We start from the raw sequence: 21,797 nt of genomic DNA, 5'->3' as shown, positions 1-21,797 counted from the left end.
GTGAAGTTTTGGGATCCTCTTTCAATGTTGTCTGAAGCTGGCCATTTTGTTTATTGGTTCTGGGCTCCTTGGCATGGCCTCTGACACAGACCCATGTCAGACACTATCCATCCCTGGCCTTTGACAACCTGCTTGAAGTTGCAACACTTCCAAAGTTCATGGCAATAAACTGCATATTGAAAATCTCTATATATTTGTGAATTTGGCTTGAAATTAAAATATGAATTGTCTTTAAACATAAGCTTTCTGTTGCATCTTGGTATAATTTATGTTCATTTAAAAGCAGCTCATATATGTGGGTCTTGTCGACTATGATTCCTATCAGTAAAATTAGATACCATCTGTAAACATGTCATAGGTAATTGCCATTGAATATGCTGTTTTCTTTGAAGAATACAGAATATAGCAGTAGTATTTAGTAATTTAGAGGTAGGAGGTGTTAATGGAAAGTTACACTGTGCTTCTGGTTAATAGGACATGCAGAAGTACTATTGGTAAGTGGCATTAAAAGTTTGTTCTTTTGTTCTCTTAGTAACTACTACAAATACACAGTTAAACAAAAGTTCTGATATGTTCAAGGTTTTATGGTTGTATTGACATCTGCTATATTTAAATTGTTCTTATGAATCTGAGGTCAGAGAAACAAAAATAAGTTTTGATTTATGATGTTGGTAATTTCACAATAATGTTCTTATTTTATTTTAAAGGTAGTAATTGTTGGATTAGGAAAACATCCTCCATTAATATTTGTGTTATACTTTCTTTGCCATAATTTCTTCTGGTTAGTTTCCAGTTTTAATAGCCCTCTCCTGGACTCTGCCTTTCGTTAGCAGTGATTACTCTTTGTCATTAGAAGTATGTGAGACAAGAAACCAAGGCCATCAAAATTTAGATTAAGCCAGAAGCAGGGCTAGCTTAATATGGAGTATTTCCAGGTTAAAATAAAAATAGTCTCCATTATAGAAATGGTAGTATTGATTTTATTTACATTCCATTTTATGTCTATTATATGAATTTAGAAAGTTTTTTTTAGTGCTGCAATTGTGTTATATTAGCAAACAACATTTATTTTGTACGTACTTTCTAGGAAATTGTATTGCTTTGGGGGAACATGGTAGAATGGACTAGGGTTGCCTAGAAAATAAAAAAATCAAATGAGATGTAATAACTCTTCAAAGATTTGAAAGCCTGATATAGTAAAGAATTTATTTTATGTCACTTTATTGGTGAATCTTGAATCAGCAATTTGAAAATATAGGGAAGCAGATTTGAATTTAGCATAGGAAAGAACTTTCTTAAATGTTTCTGCCATATTTCAGAAGTAGATACTTAGCAGTGAATGAGTGCCTTATTACAGAGGTACTCAAGTGGAGCTTAAATACTGCTGAGGTTGTGACAGAAGAAATTCTTGCATAGTGTGAAGGTTCATTAATAAGACTCAGTTCAGTTTTACGTCATTTGCTCAAAGTCAGCGAAAATTGAGTGTGTTGATTCTAAAAATCAAGATCTTAGAATCTTGGTACCCAGTTTATTCTTTATTTTCTTCTGGTTGTAAATTCTGATTCACATAGTTGAGTTGTTATAAGTAGTAAAGCTTTAAAAGATATCTTATCCCCAAAAACCAAAAAAAAAAAAGTTTATCCTGCAATCTCAGGGTGTTTCTCCACCAAACAGATATAGCAGAAGAAGCTTTGTTGTTAGAACAACAAAGCAAAACCCAACAACATAATCTAAAGCATTTGTGGTCTCAATGCCATTATGTTAAAATTTAGTATTAAATAGTTTTGAAGCATAAAGAAACCAGGAGATGGCAATTAAGTAAATAAGTATAGAAAAAACTGAGATTAGTGTTGAATTAGTGATTCTCATCACCTGAAGAGTTTTAAAAACTACCAGTGCCAGAAAACTACCTCCAGAACTACTGATGTTATCGTTTGAGGTCAGTTCTGGAAATCAGTATTACCTGAAAGTTCCACATTTGATTCTAATGTTTAGCCAATGGAGAGAGCCACTGAGTTAATTGGTGGATATTTTAAAATATATATCTATATCTATATATATTATTAATTATGCTATTAGAGTTGTTCCAGTTTTCTCCCCTTTGCCCCACTCTGCCTGGTATGCCCCATTCCCTACAGCAATCCCCACTACTTAGTTCATGTCTCTGGGTTGTGTATATAAATTCTTTGGCTTCTCCATTTCATACATTATTCTGAACCTCCCCCTGTCTATTATATCCCCACTAGTCCCCACGCCTATTCCTCATTCTCCTCCTTCCCCCATCCCCACTGATAACCCTCCAAATGATCTCCATATCTGTGATTCTGTTCCTGTCATGGTTATTTGCTTAGTTTATTTTTTTTAGATTCAGTTGTTGTTAGTTGTGAATTTGTTGCCATTTTAATGTTCATAGTTTTGATCTTCTTTTTCTTTAGTAAAAGTCTCTTCAATATTTCATGTAATAATGGCTTGGTGATGATGAACTCCTTCAGTTTTACTTCTTGTGGGAGGCACTTTATCTGCCCTTCCATTCTAAATGATGGTTTTGCTGGATAGTGTAATCTAGCTTGTAGCTCCTTCCTTTTCATTGCTTTTAATATTTCTTGCCAGTCTCTTCTAGCCTGCAAAGTTTCTTTTGAAAAAGTAGCCGATAGTCTTATGGGAACTCCTAGGTAGGTAACTCTCTGCTTTTCTCTTGCTTCTTTTAAGATTCCTTCTTTTCTTTAAAGTTTATTTTATTTATGATGTGTTTTGGAATAGTCCTCTTTGGGTCTGACTCATTTGGGACTCTGTGCTTCCTGGACTTGTATGTCTATTTCCTTTGCCAAATAAGGGAAGTTTTCTTTTATTATTTTTTCAAATAAGTTTCCAACCTCTTGCTCTTCCTCTTCTTCTGGCACCTCTGATTCAGATGTTGGTATGTTTGGAGATGTTCCTGGGGGGTCCTTATATTATCCTCATATTTGGGGGGAATTCTTGTTTCTTCTTGCTGTTCTCATTGAATGCTCATTTCTTCTTTACGTTTCAAATTGTTGATTTGTATTGTGACTTCCTCCCCTCCACTGATGGTTCCCTGAAGGTTTTTCTTTTCTTTTTTTAAAATATTTCATTGATTATGTTATTACAATTGTCCCATTTTTCCCCTTCACTCCTCTCCACCCTGCACCCCCTCCCACCCATAATCTCCCCCTTTAGTTCATCTCCATGTGTCATAAGTCCTTTAACTTCTACATTTCCCATAGTATTCTTACCTCCCCCTGTCTATTTTCTGCCTACCATCTATGCTACTTATTCTCCATACCTTTTCCCCCTCTCTCCTCCTCCCACTCCCCTGTTGCTAACCCTCCATATGATCTCCATTTCTGTGGTTCTGTTCCTGTTCTAGTTGTTTGCTTAGTTTGTTTTTGTTTTTGTTTTGGATGTGGCTGTTAATAATTGTGAGTTTGCTGTCATTTTACTGTACATGCTTTTTATCTTCTTTTTCTTAGATAAGTCCCTTTAACATTTCATAAAATAAGGGCTTGGTGATGATGAACTCCTTTAACTTGACCTTATCTGAGAAGCACTTTATCTGCCCTTCCATTCTAAATGAAAGCTTTGCTGGATAGAGTAATCTTGGACTTGGTCCTTGCCTTTCATGACTTGGAAACTTCTTTCCAGCCCCTTCTTGGCTATAAGGTTTCTTTTGAGAAATCAGCTGACAGTCTTATGGACACTCCTTTGTAGGTAACTCTCTTCTTTTTTCTTGCTACTTTTAAGATTCTCTCCTTATCTTTCATCTTGGGTAATGTAATGATGATGTGCCTTGGTGTTTTCCTCCTTGGGTCCAAGTTCTTTGGGACTCTCTGAGCTTTCTGGACTTCCTGGAAGACTATTTCCTTTGCCAGAATGGGGAAGTTCTTCTTTGTTATTTGTTCAAATAACTTTTCCACTGTTGCTCTTCCTCTTTTCCTTCTGGTACCCCTATAATTTGGATGTTGGAATGTTTCAAGATGTCCTGGAGGTTCCTAAGCCTCTCCTCATTTTTTTTTTTTGAATTCTTGTTTCTTCATTCTTTTCTGATTGGATGTTTTTTTCTTCCTTCTGGTCCACTCCATTGGTTTGAGTCCAGTTTCCTTCCTATCACTATTGGTTCCCTGTACATTTTCCTTTATTTCATTTAACGTAACCTTCATTTTTTCATCAAATTTGAGGCCAAATTCAACCAATTCTGTGAGAATCCTGATTTAGCAGTGTTTTGAACTGTGCATCTGATAGGTTGGTTTTCTCTTCGTTGCTTAGTTGTATTTGTTTTTGAGCTTTGATCTGTTCTTTCATTTGGGCCATTTTTTTTTCTGTCTTAGTGCATCTGTTACCCTGTTACATAGTGAGGGGCGGAGCCTTAGGTGTTCACCAGGGCAGGGTAACCCTTGTTGCTGGGTTGTGATGCTGTATATGGGGGAGGAGTCAGAGAGGGAGCAGTGGTGCTCGCTCCGAAGGAGGTTCTGAAGGATTTTAGTCACTTCCACCACTTCCCCCAAACAAACTGGGCCCTTCTGGTGCTGATTCCTGTGTGGGTGGGTTTGTGTACATTTTAGGACCCTGTGGGTCTCTCCAGTAAACTCTCCTGTGAGGCTGAGAGTCTCTCCCAGCACCTCAACCCCCACAGGTGCTTTCAATTGGTGTTTCCCAGCCCTGGGACCCTGGGTTGTGTGGTCTCGCTCCCCATTTTTGCCTGGTTTATCTTCACGCAAATGTGGGGCCACCCGGTCTGCCATCCGCCTTGTGCACCACGCCCCTCCACAATCTGCTGCCTGACTGGGTCCGCCAGCTGCTGACTTTGTGTGCCTGGGGTCTGCCAGCCACCACTTTGTTGGGACCCCTCTCTGCCCGGCTGCCTGACTCCACCCCTTCTACTGGTTTGGATGAATATGTCTACTTCAACTCCTTGGTTGTTGGATTTCCATACAGTTCAGTTTTCTGTTGGTACTGGCTGGTTTTTGCTTCTCAATTTTTGTCATCTTTATTTTGGTTGTGTGGTTGGAGACACACACAGTGTGTCTGCCTATGCCTCCATCTTGGCCAGAATTTTCAGATTTTTCTTTATTTCATGTAGTGTAAGCTTCCTTTCTTCCTTTATGTTGTTGCCATACTCAGTGGTTTATTTGAGCATCTTGATCACCAGTGTATTGACCTCTGCATCTGATAGGTTGGTTATCTCTGTTTCATTTAGTCCTTTTTCTGGGGTTTTGTTCTGTTCTTTCATTTGAGCCATGTTTCTTTGTGTCCTCAATTTGGCCACCTCCCTGTGTTTGCTTCTGTGTATTAGGTAGAGCTGCTTTGACTTGTTTATAGGTGGCCTATTGTAGAAAAGACACCTGTAATAAATTGTGTGGGGTGGAGTCTTAAGTAAATGTCAGGGTGGGGCAACCCCCTTCACCGCTTTTTGGCTCTGTGTTAGGGGAGGTCTCAGAGAGAGAACAGTGCTACTGCCTGGATTCTGGAGGTTTGCCTAGTACTCATTCCATTTCCAGTCACTTCTACTTCCTATATGCAGCTGGGGTTGCTCTCTTGCACTGGTGCTGAATCCCAGAGTAGGTAGGTTTGTGGATGTTATAAGTCCCTCTGCACCCTTTAAACAGAGTCTCCTGAAAATGTAGCAGTTTCTTCTGCTCCCCCAACCCCCTCTAGCTTTTATAGCCAGATTTAACTTCCTGGTGCTAGAACCCTGGGCTGTGCATTCTGGTCTGAGGTTCAGATCACTCACTCCCAAGGTATTCCTCCTGATTTTTATCCAGCATAAGTGAATATAGGACTATCCATTCTGCCATCACTCCTGCCTGCCTCTTTGTGCTACAGTTTCTGCACCTCTCTGTCCATGTCGTAACTCTGCCCCTCCAGCTCATCTGGGTGAATGTGGCTTCTTTAAATCCTTGGTTGTCAGACTTCCATACAGCTCAATTTTCTGACAGTTCTGTGTGTTACTTGTTTTGAGATCTAGTTGTAATGTTTTCTGTGGTTGCACAAGGAGGAGAAGCTCGCCTACCTATACCTCCATCTTGACCAGAAGTCTGGTGGATACTTTTAGATAATCCCTTTGACCAGGAGGAAATGATTTCATAGTTTTTCTTCTGTCTGATTATATAGAAATTATTAGGCATTCAACAGCTTTTTTTGTCATGCGATTATATAAATATCCAACTCATACCAAATTAGTCTCTGTATAAAATTATTACAGACTGGTTAATTTAAACAGAATTCATTTAAAGCTGAATTGTAGTTAATGTATCATCTTTTCAGTGTTAGATGGCTTTATTTGTAATGTGTTTTGCTGCTAAGGTGGAATATAATGAAGACAAAATGCTTGTCCTACATCACACCTGATGTTACCAATAGGTACTATGTTGAATCAGAGAATGAGTAATTGTCTTTGCTTCATCAGTTTGCTCCCTACAGTTTAGTTCTAGGCTGTGTATATTCTGGGCCAAGAGGGAAAATGGCAAAGTATTAAGGTTTGGCAGGAGGAGCTTGGGTTGTGGTTATGAAAGAAAGGAATGTGTCACAGGTGATCTCTGTCTTTTTGTTGAATCCTTTGGCTAGTAAGCCTCCTTAACCACACGTGCTGTTGAAATTCTGTATCTAGTGCCTTTTTAGGAGTGGTGCAGATACAGACCAATGTTTCTTTGTTGTAATTGTTTCTTATTTGTGTTTAATTTATTTATTGGTTTCTGGGAGAGGTTTGTTAAAATCTCCAATACAACTGTTCATTTTATATATATAAAATATTTTATTTTTATTGTTGATATTTTCCCCTCTTTCCTCCCCTTTACCCAGACCCTGCCTGCCCCTGGGCCTTCACCACTTTGTCATCTGTGTTCATGGGCTATGCATACATGCATATGTGTTCTTTAGCTAGTCTTTCCCAGTCCCCCCAACACTCTCCCCTCTGAGATTTGTCTGTTTCATGTATCCATGCCTCTGGTTTTATTTTGTTTATCAGTTTAGTCTTAATCAAATTAATGGAGAGTTACCTGGATAGAGTAAGAAAATATATTCTGTGGTCATCTGGATTCTTAACCTTTAATTGATGGTACCCTCAGACAGCTATGAGAACACAGCAGACTAAGGGACTATTTTGCCATTTTTTTTTTTCAGCATTAGAAGATACGTTGGAGAAGCTGAAACTCCTTGAGATGGAAAACAGTTCACTGCCATCTCCATGTCCCAACATTGATGTTAACATCAATAACCAGGTATTCCGGTTTCTTCTTTGTATACCTGTCACAAATCTCCAGACCTCCCAGAAATCCTTTTTTTCCAGAGCTAATACTTTTTTCTATTTTGCTAAGAAATTTGCCTGTGCTGAACTCTTATAAACCTGTTTTGTCATTTAAAAAGGAGAAATTTGTAGATGCACCCTGGTGCCAGGTGGCTCACTTGGTTGGAGCATCGTCCTGTACACCAGAAGATTGTGGGTTTGATTCCTGGTCAGGGTACATACCTCGACTGAGGGTTTGATCTCCAGTTGGGGTGTGTCCAGGAGGCAACAGATTGATGTTTCTTTCTTATATCAGTGTTTCTCTGTATCTCTTTCTCTCTCTCTCTTCCTTCCCTCTCTAAAATCAATAATAAAATATCCTCAGGTAAGGATTAAAACAATAAAATAGTGAAAAAGGAGAAGAAGAAATTTGTAGATGTTTAAGAGAGATAGTAGAACTTTGCGGACAACATTAAGAACTGAAAGGTCATCTCAATGTTTTTTTAGACACAGTCAAAAGTGATATGGGTGTTTAACCTTTTATTTTGATTCAACCTATCCTTTCTCTTGATTCTATTCAATGGATCTTGATTTAGTAGAACTTGGCAAATGCCTTTTGAAATTGTAGGAGGATTGGTTTGAAAGGAACTGCTCTATAATATAAACAAGGAAGAGAATAGAATTTCACGTGCTTTAACTTCGTCTTTTACACCCTTCACCACCCTTTTTCCTTTGACTTTGTAAGGCATTGAGGGGGAGAGGATACCAGTTAAACTTGTTAATTATAAAAAATTTGATTATTTCTACATAAAATATCTAAAATAAATTGAATGAGGTAAAAATAAATGTATTAGCTACCAGATGTCCCCACTAAATGGAAGAGTCAATTTTAGGTAATAATCTGGAGACATTTTTATTTTCTGTATATGTGGACAAGAGATAGCAAGGATCTGTTCAATGAATCTTGTTTTAGTTGGTTTCAAAGAAGAAAGGGACAGCTGATCTGCAGTTCTTTTATCCTTGAATAACTACTGGAATGTTTTTTCAGAGACCAGTGTGTAGAGAGTGTTTTTTTTCCCTTCTTGCATAGTAATTGTTAAAGCTGTCCTTTTGAATCCAAGTCTATTTTTTTAGTGTATTTTTGTCTTAGAAATGTCTTTTAGAAAATGATTAAATTTCAGGAAGGCTTTTATTTTTTCAACCCCCTCAGTATTTTTAATTACATTAGTTAATTTGCTTTCACATTGTCAGGTTTGTTTTTTTTTTTTACTACCTCTGTAAAGTAGGGGAATGCAGAGTCAGAGGCAGAAGGGTTAATTGAAAGTTTAGGTGACAGCTTGAGATGATTAGCAATTTGACACAAATTTAGTGGAGGACTGGAGTGAAACTAAAAAAGAATGAAGCTTGTGCATCTTGGGGAGGGGAGTAGGAGCATGATTGTCCATTACTCTGGATGAGAACTTGGCAGACTTTGGATTGCTTTTAACCCTTGGCATATGCTCCTCACTCAGCAGACCCTGACAGCCAAGGACTGCTCTATAGGAGGGTTTGAATGTCCACAGTCATTTTTTTGTTTAGGTATAATTTGGGGTATATAGGAATCAGGGTGTCCTTTTAATCCTTTTTGGTCTTCTGCTTGCCACATTTTGGCCATCCAAGGCAGATATATCAGCAGCATAGTAATCAGGTGCCATTGGAGTTATGTGCTATAAGAAAATAAAGTGAAAATATTTTACAGCTATTACTCAACTTGCATTTCAGTAATTTTCCCTGTCATACACAAATATGACAATTGTAGAAAACTAAAGCGTATTTTATAAAGCATGAAATTATAAATCCTCCATTATGCCACACTACTAAGAGGTAACTATAGTTGACAGTTTTAAGATACGTACTTTTAAACATTTAAATGTGATATATTTTTAAAAACTAAAATGTAGTAACACTGCTTTTTAAAGCCTATCAGTTGTAAACATCTTTATTTCAATGACATTACAGTCAATAATAAAATTGCATGCGTGTGTCATCAATATGTTCACTCAGTCCCCTATTAGACATTTAGATTCTTACTAATTTTCACTGTCATAATCAGTGTGGTGACAAACAGTCTTATATAAATATCTGCAATAGTTGATTTCTTTTTCCTGAGAAGTAAAGTGGTGTAGGTCAAAGTAGAGGGAGAATTTGAAAGCATTTGGTACCTTTGCAAAATTGCCTTCCAGAAAGATGCTAACAATGAATACTTTTACCTTTGATATGTTTATTGAATTATTGTTTTTGTTTTTAATATAGACAGAAAAAGAAATATCTGCCTATGTCAGAGGCAGATTGCTCTGAGAATCTATCTAAAGTATGCAACATAGTTGTCTCTGAAAAGAAAATGTCAAAGCATTTGAACTAGCTATTATTTTTCCAGCTTTATTGAAATGAAGTAGACAAATAAAATTGTATTAACAATATACAATATTTAAAGCATATGATATGGTGATTTGATATATGTATACACTGTGAAATGATTCTTACAATCAACATATCCATCACCTCAGAGTTACCATTTTTTGGTAAAAGAGATGCTTAATATCTATTCTCTTAGCAAATTTCAAGTATACAGACAATATAATAAACTGTAGTCACCATGCTGTACATTTGATCCTCAGAACTTATCCATGTTATAACTGAAAGCTTGAACCCTTTACCAGCCTCTCCCTGCCCCTACCACTACCACAACAATTTCTGGCAGCAACCATTCTACTCTGTTTCTACAAGTTGGAATTTTTTTTTTTAGATTTTACATATAAGTAATATCATGCACTATTTGCCATTCTCTGTCTGACATTTCACTTAGCATAATGCCTTCCAGCATCACCCATGTTGTTGCAAATGTCAGGAGTTCCTTCTTTTTAAAGGCTGAATAATATTTGGTGTGTGTATACACAGTCACACACTGTATTTTCTTTATCCACTCATTCTTTAATGTACATTTAGGTTATTTCCATATCTTGGCTACTTGTCATAATGCTGCAGTGAACATGGGAGTATATCTATTTGAGATGGTGATTTTGTTTCCTTTGGGTATATACCTAGAAGTGGGATTGTTGGATTATATGGAGTGAACTAGCCATGATTAGAAAAGGAAAATAGGGGTACCAGAAGGAGAAGAGGCAAGAAATTGAAAACTTATATTTGAAAAAATAATGAAAGAAAACTTCCCTAACTTTGTGAAGGAAATAGGCATATAAGTCCAGGGAGCACAGATAGTCCCAAACAAGGTGGACCCAAAGAGTACCACACCAAGACACAGTACAATTAAAATGCCAAATTTAAAGATAAAGAGAGAATCTTAAAAGCAGCAAGAGAAAAGCATATGGTTTACCTACAGGGGTGTTCCCATAAGACTGTCAGCTGCTTCCTCAAAAGAACTTTACAGGCCAGAAGGGACTGGCAAGAAGTATTCAAATGAAAAGCAAGGACCTACAACCTAGATTATTCTCTGTAGCAAAGCTATCATTTAGAATGGAAGAGCAGATGAAGTGCTTCCCACACAAAGTAAAACTGAAGGAGTTCATCATCACCAAGCCATTAGTATATGGAATGTTAAAGAGAATTATATAAGAAAAAAGATCAAAACTATGAACATTAAAATGGCAATAAATTTGTAACTATCAACACAAACAGAACAGAAACAGAATCATAGATATGGAGATCATTTAGAGGATTATCAGTTAGGGAAGGGGAAGGAGGAGAATGGAGAAAAAGGTGCAGGTATTAAGAAGTACAAGTTGGTAGGTACAAAATAGGGGGATACTAAGAATAGTATAGGAAATGGAGAAGCCAAGGAATTTACATGCATTAGCCATGGACATGAACTAAGGTTGGAGTATGACTGAAGGGAATGGGGGTACCACGTGGAGGGGAGCAAAGGGGGGGGATTGGGACAACTGTAATAGCATAGTCAATAAAATATATTTAAAAAATAAAATAAACATAATCATCTACCTGGTGACACCTCCAGAATTACAGGGATTAGTGTAAGCCAAAATCAGGTTGAAATTAATTTCAGTAGTTCTTTCATATCTGTGGGTTTGCTTTCCATGGTTTTAGTTACTTGTGGTCTGCTACAGTCCAAAAATACTAAATGGAAAAATCCAGAAATAAACAATTTGTTAGTTTTAAGTTGCATGCCAGTGTGAGAAGTGTGATAGACTCTCACACTGTCACACCTACGATGTGAATCATGCCTTTGTTCAGTATATCCATGCTGTATATGCTACCTGATAGTCACTTAAGTTATCAGATCAACTGCCCTGGTATCTCAGTGCTTGTGTTCAAAGAACACTCTTGTTTATTTAATAATGGCCCCAAAGTGCAAGAATAGTGATACTGGCAATGCAGATATACCAAAGAGAAGACATAAAATCCTTCCTTTAAGAGAAAAGGTCTGTACACTACAGTGAGATATTTTGAGATAACCACATTCACATAACTTCTATTCTAGTATATTATAATCATTCTATTTTATGGTTGATACTATTTTTAATCTCTTACTGTGCCTAATTTATAAATTAAACATAATTGTAGGTATGTATGTAGGGAGAAAAATGGTGTATGGAGGGCTTGGTACTATTTGTCATTTTGGGCATTCAGTGGGGTTCTTGGAGCATGTCCCCTGTGGATAAGGGAGGACTACTCTACAGCAAATGGCACACATTCTTCATGTGTGGTTAATTCAGGCATTTCTCCCAGATAATATAGTTGGTTTTTCAGTTGTTTAGGGACAGGAAATTAGGCTAGATTTCTAGAGGTCCCTATTAATTCATATTTCATGTTTGTAATTATTGAGCCTTAGTTTGAAAACACATGACTGTTTAAGGCATGTGATTTCCTGGTTGTCTAAAGATGAACTTTGATCAGTCCCTTCTCTATTTCCATGTAAGTATCACAGTTGCTTATAGTATATTTTTAATATCTAGGAGGAAGTGGTGAAGTTGACTGAGAAATGTCTTAATAATGCCATTGAGAGCCCAGGATTGACTGCTAGGAGAGTTCCTCCTGACTTGAAGAGTAATGTTTTGAAGGCTCAAGTAGAAGCAGTGCATAAGGTAAGCTGCCTTTAATGGAGATAGCTCTGCTGAAGTGAAAAGAACATGAAACTGAGAGTCCAGAGACTCTGAAGAACAAATAGAATACATGAGTAAAATACATAAATGTTAAGCAAGAGGGACCTAGCTAGTGATTAGAGAGTAGTACCAAGAAACATGGTCAAGATGGGGAAATGGCTTCCCAACTCTAAATACAAGCTCGATTAAGAGAGGGCAGTCATGAGACAAAAAGTAAGAGTAAAGACACTCAAGAGTTTTAAGTTTTTTAAAAAGGTAAAATTCCTATAGAAGTGAATCCCTAACCTTTTCCACTTTTTAAAAGAAAATTTTAAAGATTTTATTTATTTATTTTTAGAAAGGGAAGGGAGGGAGAAAGAGAGAGAGAGAAACATCAATGTGCGGTTGTTGGGGGTCATGGCCTGCAACCCAGGCATGTACCCTGACTGGGAATCAAACCTGCGACACTTCTTTTCTACTTTTATAGGCAAAAAATCTATAGATTCTAAGGCTCCTGTCCTGTCAATATTAAGTCTATCATTTTAGGGTTTTTCTATCAATCTGCTACTCCCTACCACCCCATCTACCCCCAATTTGGCAAAATTGTGATGTTATTAGTAATAGGAGTGGAAATTACAAGGTGAAAGAGTTGACTGTGACAAGATGAAGGGTGCACTGGTTTGGGACCACCCCCATGAAATTTATGGCATTCATGCTCCCAAAATCAGTTTTTCCTTGGCTCTACCTAACTTTCAAACTTATCCTCTATAATCACCAGGGCAGAAGCCTGTCTCACAAATCATGTTGTTAACTAGGATTTCAAAATATCCTGTTGTTGAGAAGATGCATTTTATCCATCCTGCCCCCAGGCACAAGCCTTGGAAAGAACTTGACAGTACTTGAAGAATGTTGTTTGTGTTTTTTATTTACCCTCTTCCCCCAGTATAAACATAAAATATAGTATTTACATAGAAAAATAAATATGTTAGGCTGGCCAAAAAGTTCATTCAGTTTCTGCCATACAATGGCTCTAGTAGCATTAAGTTGTTTTTAACTTCATTCAAAACAATTTTATTAGATTGTATTGTGACAGCTGTCATATCAACATGCATTAAAAATAACATAAAAATTGGTGTATTTGGGGGCAGCCATTTTAATATTGAAGATGGAAGAAGATATACAACATTTTCAGCATATTATGCTTTATTATTCCAAGAAAGGTAAAAATGCAACTGAAACAAAAAAAGATTTGTGCGGTGTATGGAGAAAGTTCTGTGACTGATTGAACATGTCAAAAGTGGTTTGTGAAGTTTCTTGGTCCTACTGACATTTTTGCCAAGTAATTATTTGCTCTAAGGCTGTCTTATGCTTTGGAAGATGTTTAGCAGCACCCCTGGCCTCTAGTGGGTACTAGAAGCCAATAGCAGAAAATAGCTGACATACTCAAAATATCCAGATCAATAAAGTTATTAGTGAAAATGAAAAATGTGTCTTTTATGTTACAGAAAAAACTGAATGGACTTTTTGGCCAACCTAATAAAATGTGATGGTACAGGCTTCAGAATCAGACAACTTGAGTTTGAATCCTATTTTTAATTTACCACCTACCAGCTTTGTGAGTTAGCAAGTTAGTTAATGTCTCTTAGCCTCAGTTTAATTATGTTTTAAAAAAAGATAGTAGTAGTACCTAACTTAAGGTGGGTTATAAAGATGAAATGAGGTAATAAATGTAAAGGACATGGAATAGTGCCTGGTATGTAATGAACATTTAATGTGTTGATCCCCAGTGTTAGAACTACATGTTGTCATATTGGAACTGCAAGTGGTAGTAGCAGTCGTTATTACCTTACATTTCAGTTATACATTGGATCTCTTTTAGCTCTTAATTAAGAGATTTTATTTTATAGTTGCAAATCTTCCCATGAAGAAAAATCCAGGATAAGATGAATTTATCATTGAAATCTATTGAACACTTAAAGAAGATGTAATAGCAGCTCTACACAGACTTTTTTAAGAAAGTAGGAGTGAGTACTTTCCAACTAATTTTATGAGACTACTATTACCCCAGTACCAAAACCAGAAAAAGATATTACAAGAAAAGAAACTATAGACTAGTCCCTCTTGAAAATAAACTCAAAAGTCCTTAACAAAATATAAACAAATCATATTCAACAATTTATGTAAAAGATAGTACATCATGACCAAATAGGGTTTATCACAGGAAGAAATTGGTTTGCCACTCAAATGCCAGTATAGTGCACCATACTAAAAAATAAAGAAAATGTTTTTAAGTCCTATAGAAAAGACATTTCACAGAATCCACTCCCCCCTTCATAATAAAAACTCAGCAAACTAGGAATAGAATGGAACTTCTTCAGCTGACAAAGGGCACCTTTGAAAAGAGTCTACAGCTAGCATCACACTTCATGCAAAAGATTCTTTGACTAAAATAGTTGCTAAAATTAAAAACTGACCATTCGTATGTTATCAGTGGCAGAGCTCCTGCAGGACATATTGCTGGTAAGAATAAGAAATGCTTAGGTACTTTAGAAAAGAGTTTGGCAATCTATTAAACATACACTTACCATATCATCCAGCAATTCCACTTTTAGGTATTTATCCAAGAGAAATGAATATATAGATTCAAACAGATATTAGTACAGGAAAGTTTCTAGGAGCTTTATAGTAATAGCTAAAAAGTAGAAGCAACCCAAATATTCATTATCAGATAAACAGATTTTGGTGTATCCATACAGTAGGATGTTACTTAGCACATAAAAGGAATTAATTAGTGATAAGTGTAATACCATGGGTGAATCTCCAAAGCGTCACACTATTCTAAAGAGGTAGACATGAAAGATAGGTATGATTTAATTTATAGGAAACTATAGAATGTACAGAGCATTGTTTGCCATGTGTAAGATTCTTTTCTTTTCTCACCTGAGGACATTTTTTCATTGCTTTTAGAGAGAGAGGAAGGGAGAGAAAGAAACATCGATGGGAGAGAGAAGCATTGATTAGTTGCCTCCCATGGGCACCCAGACTGGTGGTCATAGGTGCCCAGACGGGGAATTGAACCCACAACCCAGGCATATGCCCCAACCTAGAATTGAACCTGCAACCTTTCGGTTACGGGACGCTGCTCCAACCAACTGAGCCACACAGGCCAGGGCACCATGTGTAATGGTCTTGATTGGACTGCATTGGAAGCCTCAAGGGAACATTTTGGGGATAGTAAAAATGTTTTATATATTCATCATAGCGTTGGTTATGCACCTGTATATATTTTCAAAATTTATCAAACTGTACAGTAAAAATGTGTGCATTTTACTGCATATAAATGATACCTTAATAAAGTTGAAGGAAAAAATTGACATCCTCAGAAAACCTTAGAATTCTCTCCTAAAATATTCCTTGCATTCAGGGAAAATAAAAAGCCAAATGTATACATTAACATCTGTTTCTGCTTTTTATCACATATATTTGAAAAATTCTGGCATGGAATATTTTGGGGATCTGTATCTATAGACTAGCATATCATGATGTCTTAAGTAATTGAAAGCTATCTAGTAAAGTGTGTGGATTTATATGCTAGTATATTGAAGTGGAAGCATGGATTGTTAATCTGGATATGGGATGGGATTGTATTAGGTGCGGTATTGGTATTTCTGTAGATAAGGCATGATTACCTCTTTTGGAACTGAAACAAACTGATATTTCTATTTTTACAGGAAATAAATACAAGTTTCTTATTACTTTAGTGTCCTCAACAAAGATTTAATATTTGTTATTTCATTTTCTTAGGTTACAAGAGATGATAGTTTATTAAGTCATAAAAACATCAATGTTCAGGATGCTGCCACAAAAAGGTACAGTTTTGGTTAAACTGAATTAAGTGATTTTTTTTTCTTCTTTTCTGGGGCCCTTTTTTCCTCCTCTTCAGTCTATCACCACATGATTAGACTGAATTAAATGATATTCTTCTTAACTTTTTTCTGGCCTTTTTTCTTCTTTCCCAATCTATTACCACATGATTTCAGGATATCTGCTTGAAATACAGCTTGAATTCACTCTTCTTTCCATTATATAGCTGGTTAGTACCTAGTTTTAGATTATTTGAAGATAACTCCTAGTTAGTGTCTACATTCTCATTCTTCTTCAGCTGCTTTAAACTACAGAGTAAAAACAACTTTTACACATATTTTTTTTGAAGATTTTTATTTACTTTTTTTAGAGAGTGGGGAAGGGAAGGAGAAAGAGAGAGAGAGAAACATCTATTGGTTGCCCTGCAACCCAGGCATATGTACTCACTGAGAATCAAACTGGTGACCTTTTGGTTCACAGGCTGGTACTCAGCCTACTGAGCTACACCAGCCAAGCTGCAGGTATTTTTAATCTTATAAGGTACCTGGAAGGAATGTGTATTATTTCTCTTAAGTATATTGGTTAACTTCAGTGCCATCCTGTCTTCACAATGGCCTTGTTCTTACTCAAACATTTCTTTTACTATGGGTTCTTATATTCAAGCACATTTTTCTGCTTTTCTTTCAAAGCCCTGTTCTGCCTCTCTTTTCTTTAATAAGTATTATGCTATTTATTCATCTTGCTAGGTTTTTATTCCCTGCTGTATGCCAATTTGTTTGTTTCATCACTGTGTATCCAGTGTTCTGCGCTTAGTTGATGCTAAACAGTGTTGAATGAATGAATGAATGAATGCTGTTTTTTCCTCATTATAAACTTACTCAGTGGAGTGTTTTCTGATTAATTATATTTGGTTCCAGATACTGTAACGCACATAACACTTAAGAATATAGCAGGCTTTGTATACATACTAATTGGTGTGTCAGGGTAAAACTGGATTTTCAACTTAACCTCTAAATTCACTCCAGTAAATCAATTGACCCATCACATTTTAAATACTATTGTTATTATCAGAGCCTTTTAGAGTAACCTCATTACATTTCTTTTTTTGGCCAAGAGGAAGATAGTGGAGATAGAGCTTCCCAGTTTCATTGAACTCTTAAAGCTGGACAGAGCATAGAATGTACTCCAGTTTACTTCCAGATTTGTTTTTCTAAATGGCTGTTGATATTTTGAATAATCTTTTTCTGCTAGGATTTGAAATGTGTCCTTTAAAATAAGTTCCTGTTTATACTAAGTTCTTGTTTAATTTAAACATTGGTCTATTTCTGGACCTATTCCTCTTCTGTGAAACTGGTGTTTTTGTTTGTACCATACCACACTTTTAAAAAAGTTACTGTGTCCTCCTTTTAGAAATGAAATGTTTCAGTCATACAGAAAATTATAGAGATTATATAATATTTATCTGTGTACCAAATATCAAGTTTTATCCCACCTTCACATTTTGCTATTGCGGATTTAGACCAATTTTTCTTCTATCTTTTTATTGAGTTGTAATTCCCATTCCATAAAACTTAAAATTTATCTTTTAAAAGTATATAATTCAGTGCATTCTACTAAACTAACAAATTTTGCAACTATTACCACTGTCTAATTCCATAATATTGTCATCACCCCTCTGGTGGTAAAAAGAAACACCATACCCATTTGGTCTCCCCATACTCCTTCTCACCTCACCCCTGCCCCAGCTCCTACAACCACTATTCTATCATCTGCCTCTATTGGAATTGCCTACTCTGGACAGTTCTAATAAATGCAGTCTTACAATATGTGACTTTTGTGTCTGGCTTCTTTCATTTAACACAATATCTTCAAGGTTCATCCATATTGTAGTATGTATTGGTACTTCATCCTTTTTTATAGTGGAATAATATTCCATTGTATAAATATAACACATTGGCTATCATCTGTTGGACATTTATGTTGTTTCCACTTTTTGGCTATGATGAATAAAGCTGCTATGAGCATTCACACATAAGAATTTTTATAGACATGCATTCTTTTTTCTTATGGTGCCAATTTTAGTATTATTTAAAACATCACATTTTTCACTTTACTGTACAGTGCTTATAAAGTGCATTATTTCCTTTTCCTGTGCACATAGTCCATGTTCAGGTATCAAAAATGCTAGGTTATTTACTATACAGCAGCTCAACTTCTAAAACTGGCAAGGAATTTGCCACAAATTTGAGACCTTCAGTGTTTTGTGTGGAACAGTGCTAAGCCTGTGCTTAAGGTTCACTTCATCAGCCTCTTCAGTGGTGGACCATAGGAGGCACCATCAGATAGAGGGGCTCCACCACTAGTATGCACCACCCCCAGCATTCCTCCTACATTCTCATACAGCTTGGTACTGGTGGAGTTGCAGACTTTTTATGGCTCTTTCTGCTGATGTTCAACTTCTTCATTTTTTGTAGTCTGGTTCTTATCAAGCCAGTTGATTTAACTGCACTTACAAGAATCTTCTATTTGTCCTTATCATCAATCTTGCCTTGAAGTTTTTCATCTTCAACAGTTGCCTTCATGTTGAATGCATAGGATTCAAATGAATTCTTGGAAGATCTTAGAAGACACCTTGTCCCACTGCTTCTCATCTTCAGCTTTGTACTTCTCAGCTTCGTGGACCACAGGATCAATGTCTTCCTTTCTCAGATTCCCTTTGTTATCAGTGATGGTAATCTTGTTCTCTTTTCCTGTACTCTTATCCACAGCAGAGACATTGAGGATGCCATTGGCATCAGTATCAAAAGTGACTTCAATCTGAGGAACACAGCAAGGTGCACCAGGTATGCCTGTGAGTTCATACTTGCCAAGCAAGTTGTTATCCTCAGTAATGGCACACTCACCAGGCTGGTTGTCAGAGAAGGTAGTGAAGGTCTGTGTGTGCTTGGTAGGACTGGTACTGTTGCGCTTGACAAGGACAGTCACCAACAGTCTCCATGCCAAGGGAAAGAGGAGTATCATCCAACAGCAGCAAATCTTTAGCATTTTTGGATTTGTCTCCACAGAGGATGGCTGCCTGGACAGCTGCACCATAAGCAACTGTCCCATCAGCGCTGATGCTCTTATTCAACTATTTTCCATGAAAGAACTCCTGCAGGAGTTTATGAATCTTAGGGATACAGGTAAAACCATCTATGAGGACATCATGGACCTAGGACTTGTCAAGCTCGGCATCCTGAAGGGCTTTCTCTACATGATCCTAGGTGCCCTGGAAAAGGTCAGCATTCAGTTCTTCAAATTGGGCATGAGTGATGAAGTATAGAAGTTGATTCTTTCATAGAGAGAGTCAATCTCAGTACTGGCCTGGATGCTAGAAGAGAGAGAGTAGGCTTAGCATGTTCACAAGCAGTACAAAGGCAATGAACAGCCCTCTTGTTTTCACTGATGTCACTCTTACACTTGCCCTTGAACTCTGCAATAAAATAGTTGACCGTTTGGTTGCCAAAGTCTTCTCCACTGGAGTGCTCTTGGCTGTAGATTTGATCTCAAAGATTCCATCTTCAATTGTGAGAACTGAAACATCAAAAGTACCACATCCCAAGTCAAACATCAGCATGTTTCTTTCCAGTCCTGCTCCAACCTTTTTGTCAAATCTTTAAGCAACAAGAGTGGCAGTTGGCTCATTGATGATTCTAAGTACATTGAGACCAGCAATAGTTCCATCATCTTTGGTAGCCTGACGCTGAGAGTCATTGAAGTAGGCAGATACTGTGATGACAGCATTGGTAACAGTCTTTCCAAGGTAGGCTTCTGTGATTTCATCTTTGTCAAAACCATAGATGATACCTCTTATGGATAGAAACTTTTTGTCTCTCCTTTCTATTCTACTTGGACCTTGGGCCTGCCAGCATCATTCACCACCATGAAGGGCCAATGCATCATGTCAGATTGGACCAACAGCATTGTCAAATCAAGCTTTTGGCATCAAAGAACCATGTTGGTAGCATTCATTGCAACTTGATTCTTTGTAGCATCGCTGATTTAGTCATCCAGTATCAGTAAAATGACATAACTTGGAGTGGTTCATTTTCCCTGATTGTTAGCAATTATTCCCATTTTTCCATGCTAGAAGACACCCACGCAAGAGTAGGTGGTGCCAAGGTCAATGCCTACTGCAGGTCCCTTAAACATAGCTGCTTCAGTGCATGAAGGGCTTGCAAAGACCCAGATTGGATGCAACATCTATCCCCGCATTCAGCTCTCTTTAATATATACCCAGGAGGGATATTGCTGAATCATGTGATGACTCTATGTTTAATGTTCTGAGGAACTGCCAAACTGTCTTCCAAAACAGCTACAACATTTTCCATTCCCACCAGCAATGTACGAGAGGTCCAATTTCTCCATGTCCTTGCCAATGCTTATTATTCTCCACTTTTAAAATTATATTTATTCTAGTGAATATAAAGTGGTATCTCATTGAAGTTTTGATTTTCATTTACCTAAGGACTAAAGATTTTAAATATCTTTTCTTTGAAGAAATGTCTATTCAGATCATTTTTTTTAGTAACAGCTTTATTGATACTATAACTTCAAATACTATACAATTCACCCATTTAAAGTACACAGTTCAGGGTTTTTTTTTTACATATTTGTATTTTTAAAAGTTACCTCTGGTTCCTCATATTAACTGCCATTACGTAAGTAATAGCACTTAATTCATTGACACACTTTATTCATTCTTTAATTAATGGACAGATGTTTGTTCCAAGTTAACATTGTGTGTGCTCCTCTGTATACACACATGCTAGGAGGATTTTTTTTATCCTTACCCAGGGACATTTTTAAAATTGCTTTTAGGGAGAGAGGAAGAGAGAGAGAAACATCAATGTGAGAGATAAGCATCAATTGGCTGCCTCCTGTACACTACTGGACTGGGGATTATCTGCACCCAGACCAGAGATTGAACCCACAACCTAGGTATGTGCCCTGCTTGGGAATTGAACCTGCAACTTTTGAGTTGCTGCACAATGCTCTAACTGAGCCACACTGGCAAGGGCTGTTATGAGGATTATTTAAGGTTTGTACCTAGGAGTGGAATGGATGCAGAAACTTTTCCTCTGCTTCTTTCCATGTTTGGCAACAGTGTAAACTACTTGGGACTAATCTTTTGTCCAAGAGTTGTGAGAATTCATTGTAAAACATACTTCACTTCTTTTAATGCTCACTGTTTCTTATATCAGCTCCTTTTGTCTGAACTGTTTCTTCTTTCCAAAGCACAAAGTCATTTTTTCCCCTTGGTAACCTTTAGGTTTTACTTCTTATTCCTGAGGTTCTGCAGTTTCATTACTATATGCCTAAGACTAGGTTTATTTTTAAAATTCTTGTTGGTATTCAAGGTGATCTTTCAATCTGAAGACCTGTGTCTTTTTTCAGTTCTGGAAAATCATAAGCCATTATTTTTTTTTTGAATATCCATTAGTTGAAATATCTTCTGTGTTTCTCATAACTATTCTTTCTTTTTATCTCTTTGCCTCTATTTGCCTCAGTACTATGGATTCAACAGTACTAGCTTTCACTTCACTAATTACGTCTGACTT

At 36.9% G+C, this 21,797-nt stretch overlaps 1 protein-coding gene and 1 pseudogene across 3 annotated transcripts in view; one reads left to right on the top strand and one right to left on the bottom strand.

The window, feature by feature from the left end:
• The window catches only part of EPB41L5 (erythrocyte membrane protein band 4.1 like 5), a 175,142-nt gene that overhangs the window by 129,319 nt on the left and 24,026 nt on the right, over positions 1-21,797 (top strand). For 2 of the 3 annotated variants that reach the window (XM_045825862.1, XM_045825861.1), the window contains exons 18-20: positions 7,135-7,232; positions 12,208-12,336; positions 16,138-16,202. In XM_045825862.1, coding sequence (XP_045681818.1) covers positions 7,135-7,232; positions 12,208-12,336; positions 16,138-16,202 — 292 coding nt within the window. The remainder of the gene's footprint in view (positions 1-7,134; positions 7,233-12,207; positions 12,337-16,137; positions 16,203-21,797) is intronic. The other variant, XM_045825863.1, reaches the window with a different exon arrangement.
• Positions 18,493-20,388, bottom strand: LOC123810296 (annotated as a pseudogene).

The sequence above is a fragment of the Phyllostomus hastatus genome, unplaced genomic scaffold (genome assembly GCF_019186645.2).
Source record: "Phyllostomus hastatus isolate PE091 unplaced genomic scaffold, TTU_PhHast_1.1 phas_scaffold_60, whole genome shotgun sequence".
Classification (NCBI taxonomy): domain Eukaryota; kingdom Metazoa; phylum Chordata; class Mammalia; order Chiroptera; family Phyllostomidae; genus Phyllostomus; species Phyllostomus hastatus.
Note: the sequence above shows the minus strand (reverse complement) of the source record. Positions and strands in the feature narration are given on the sequence as shown.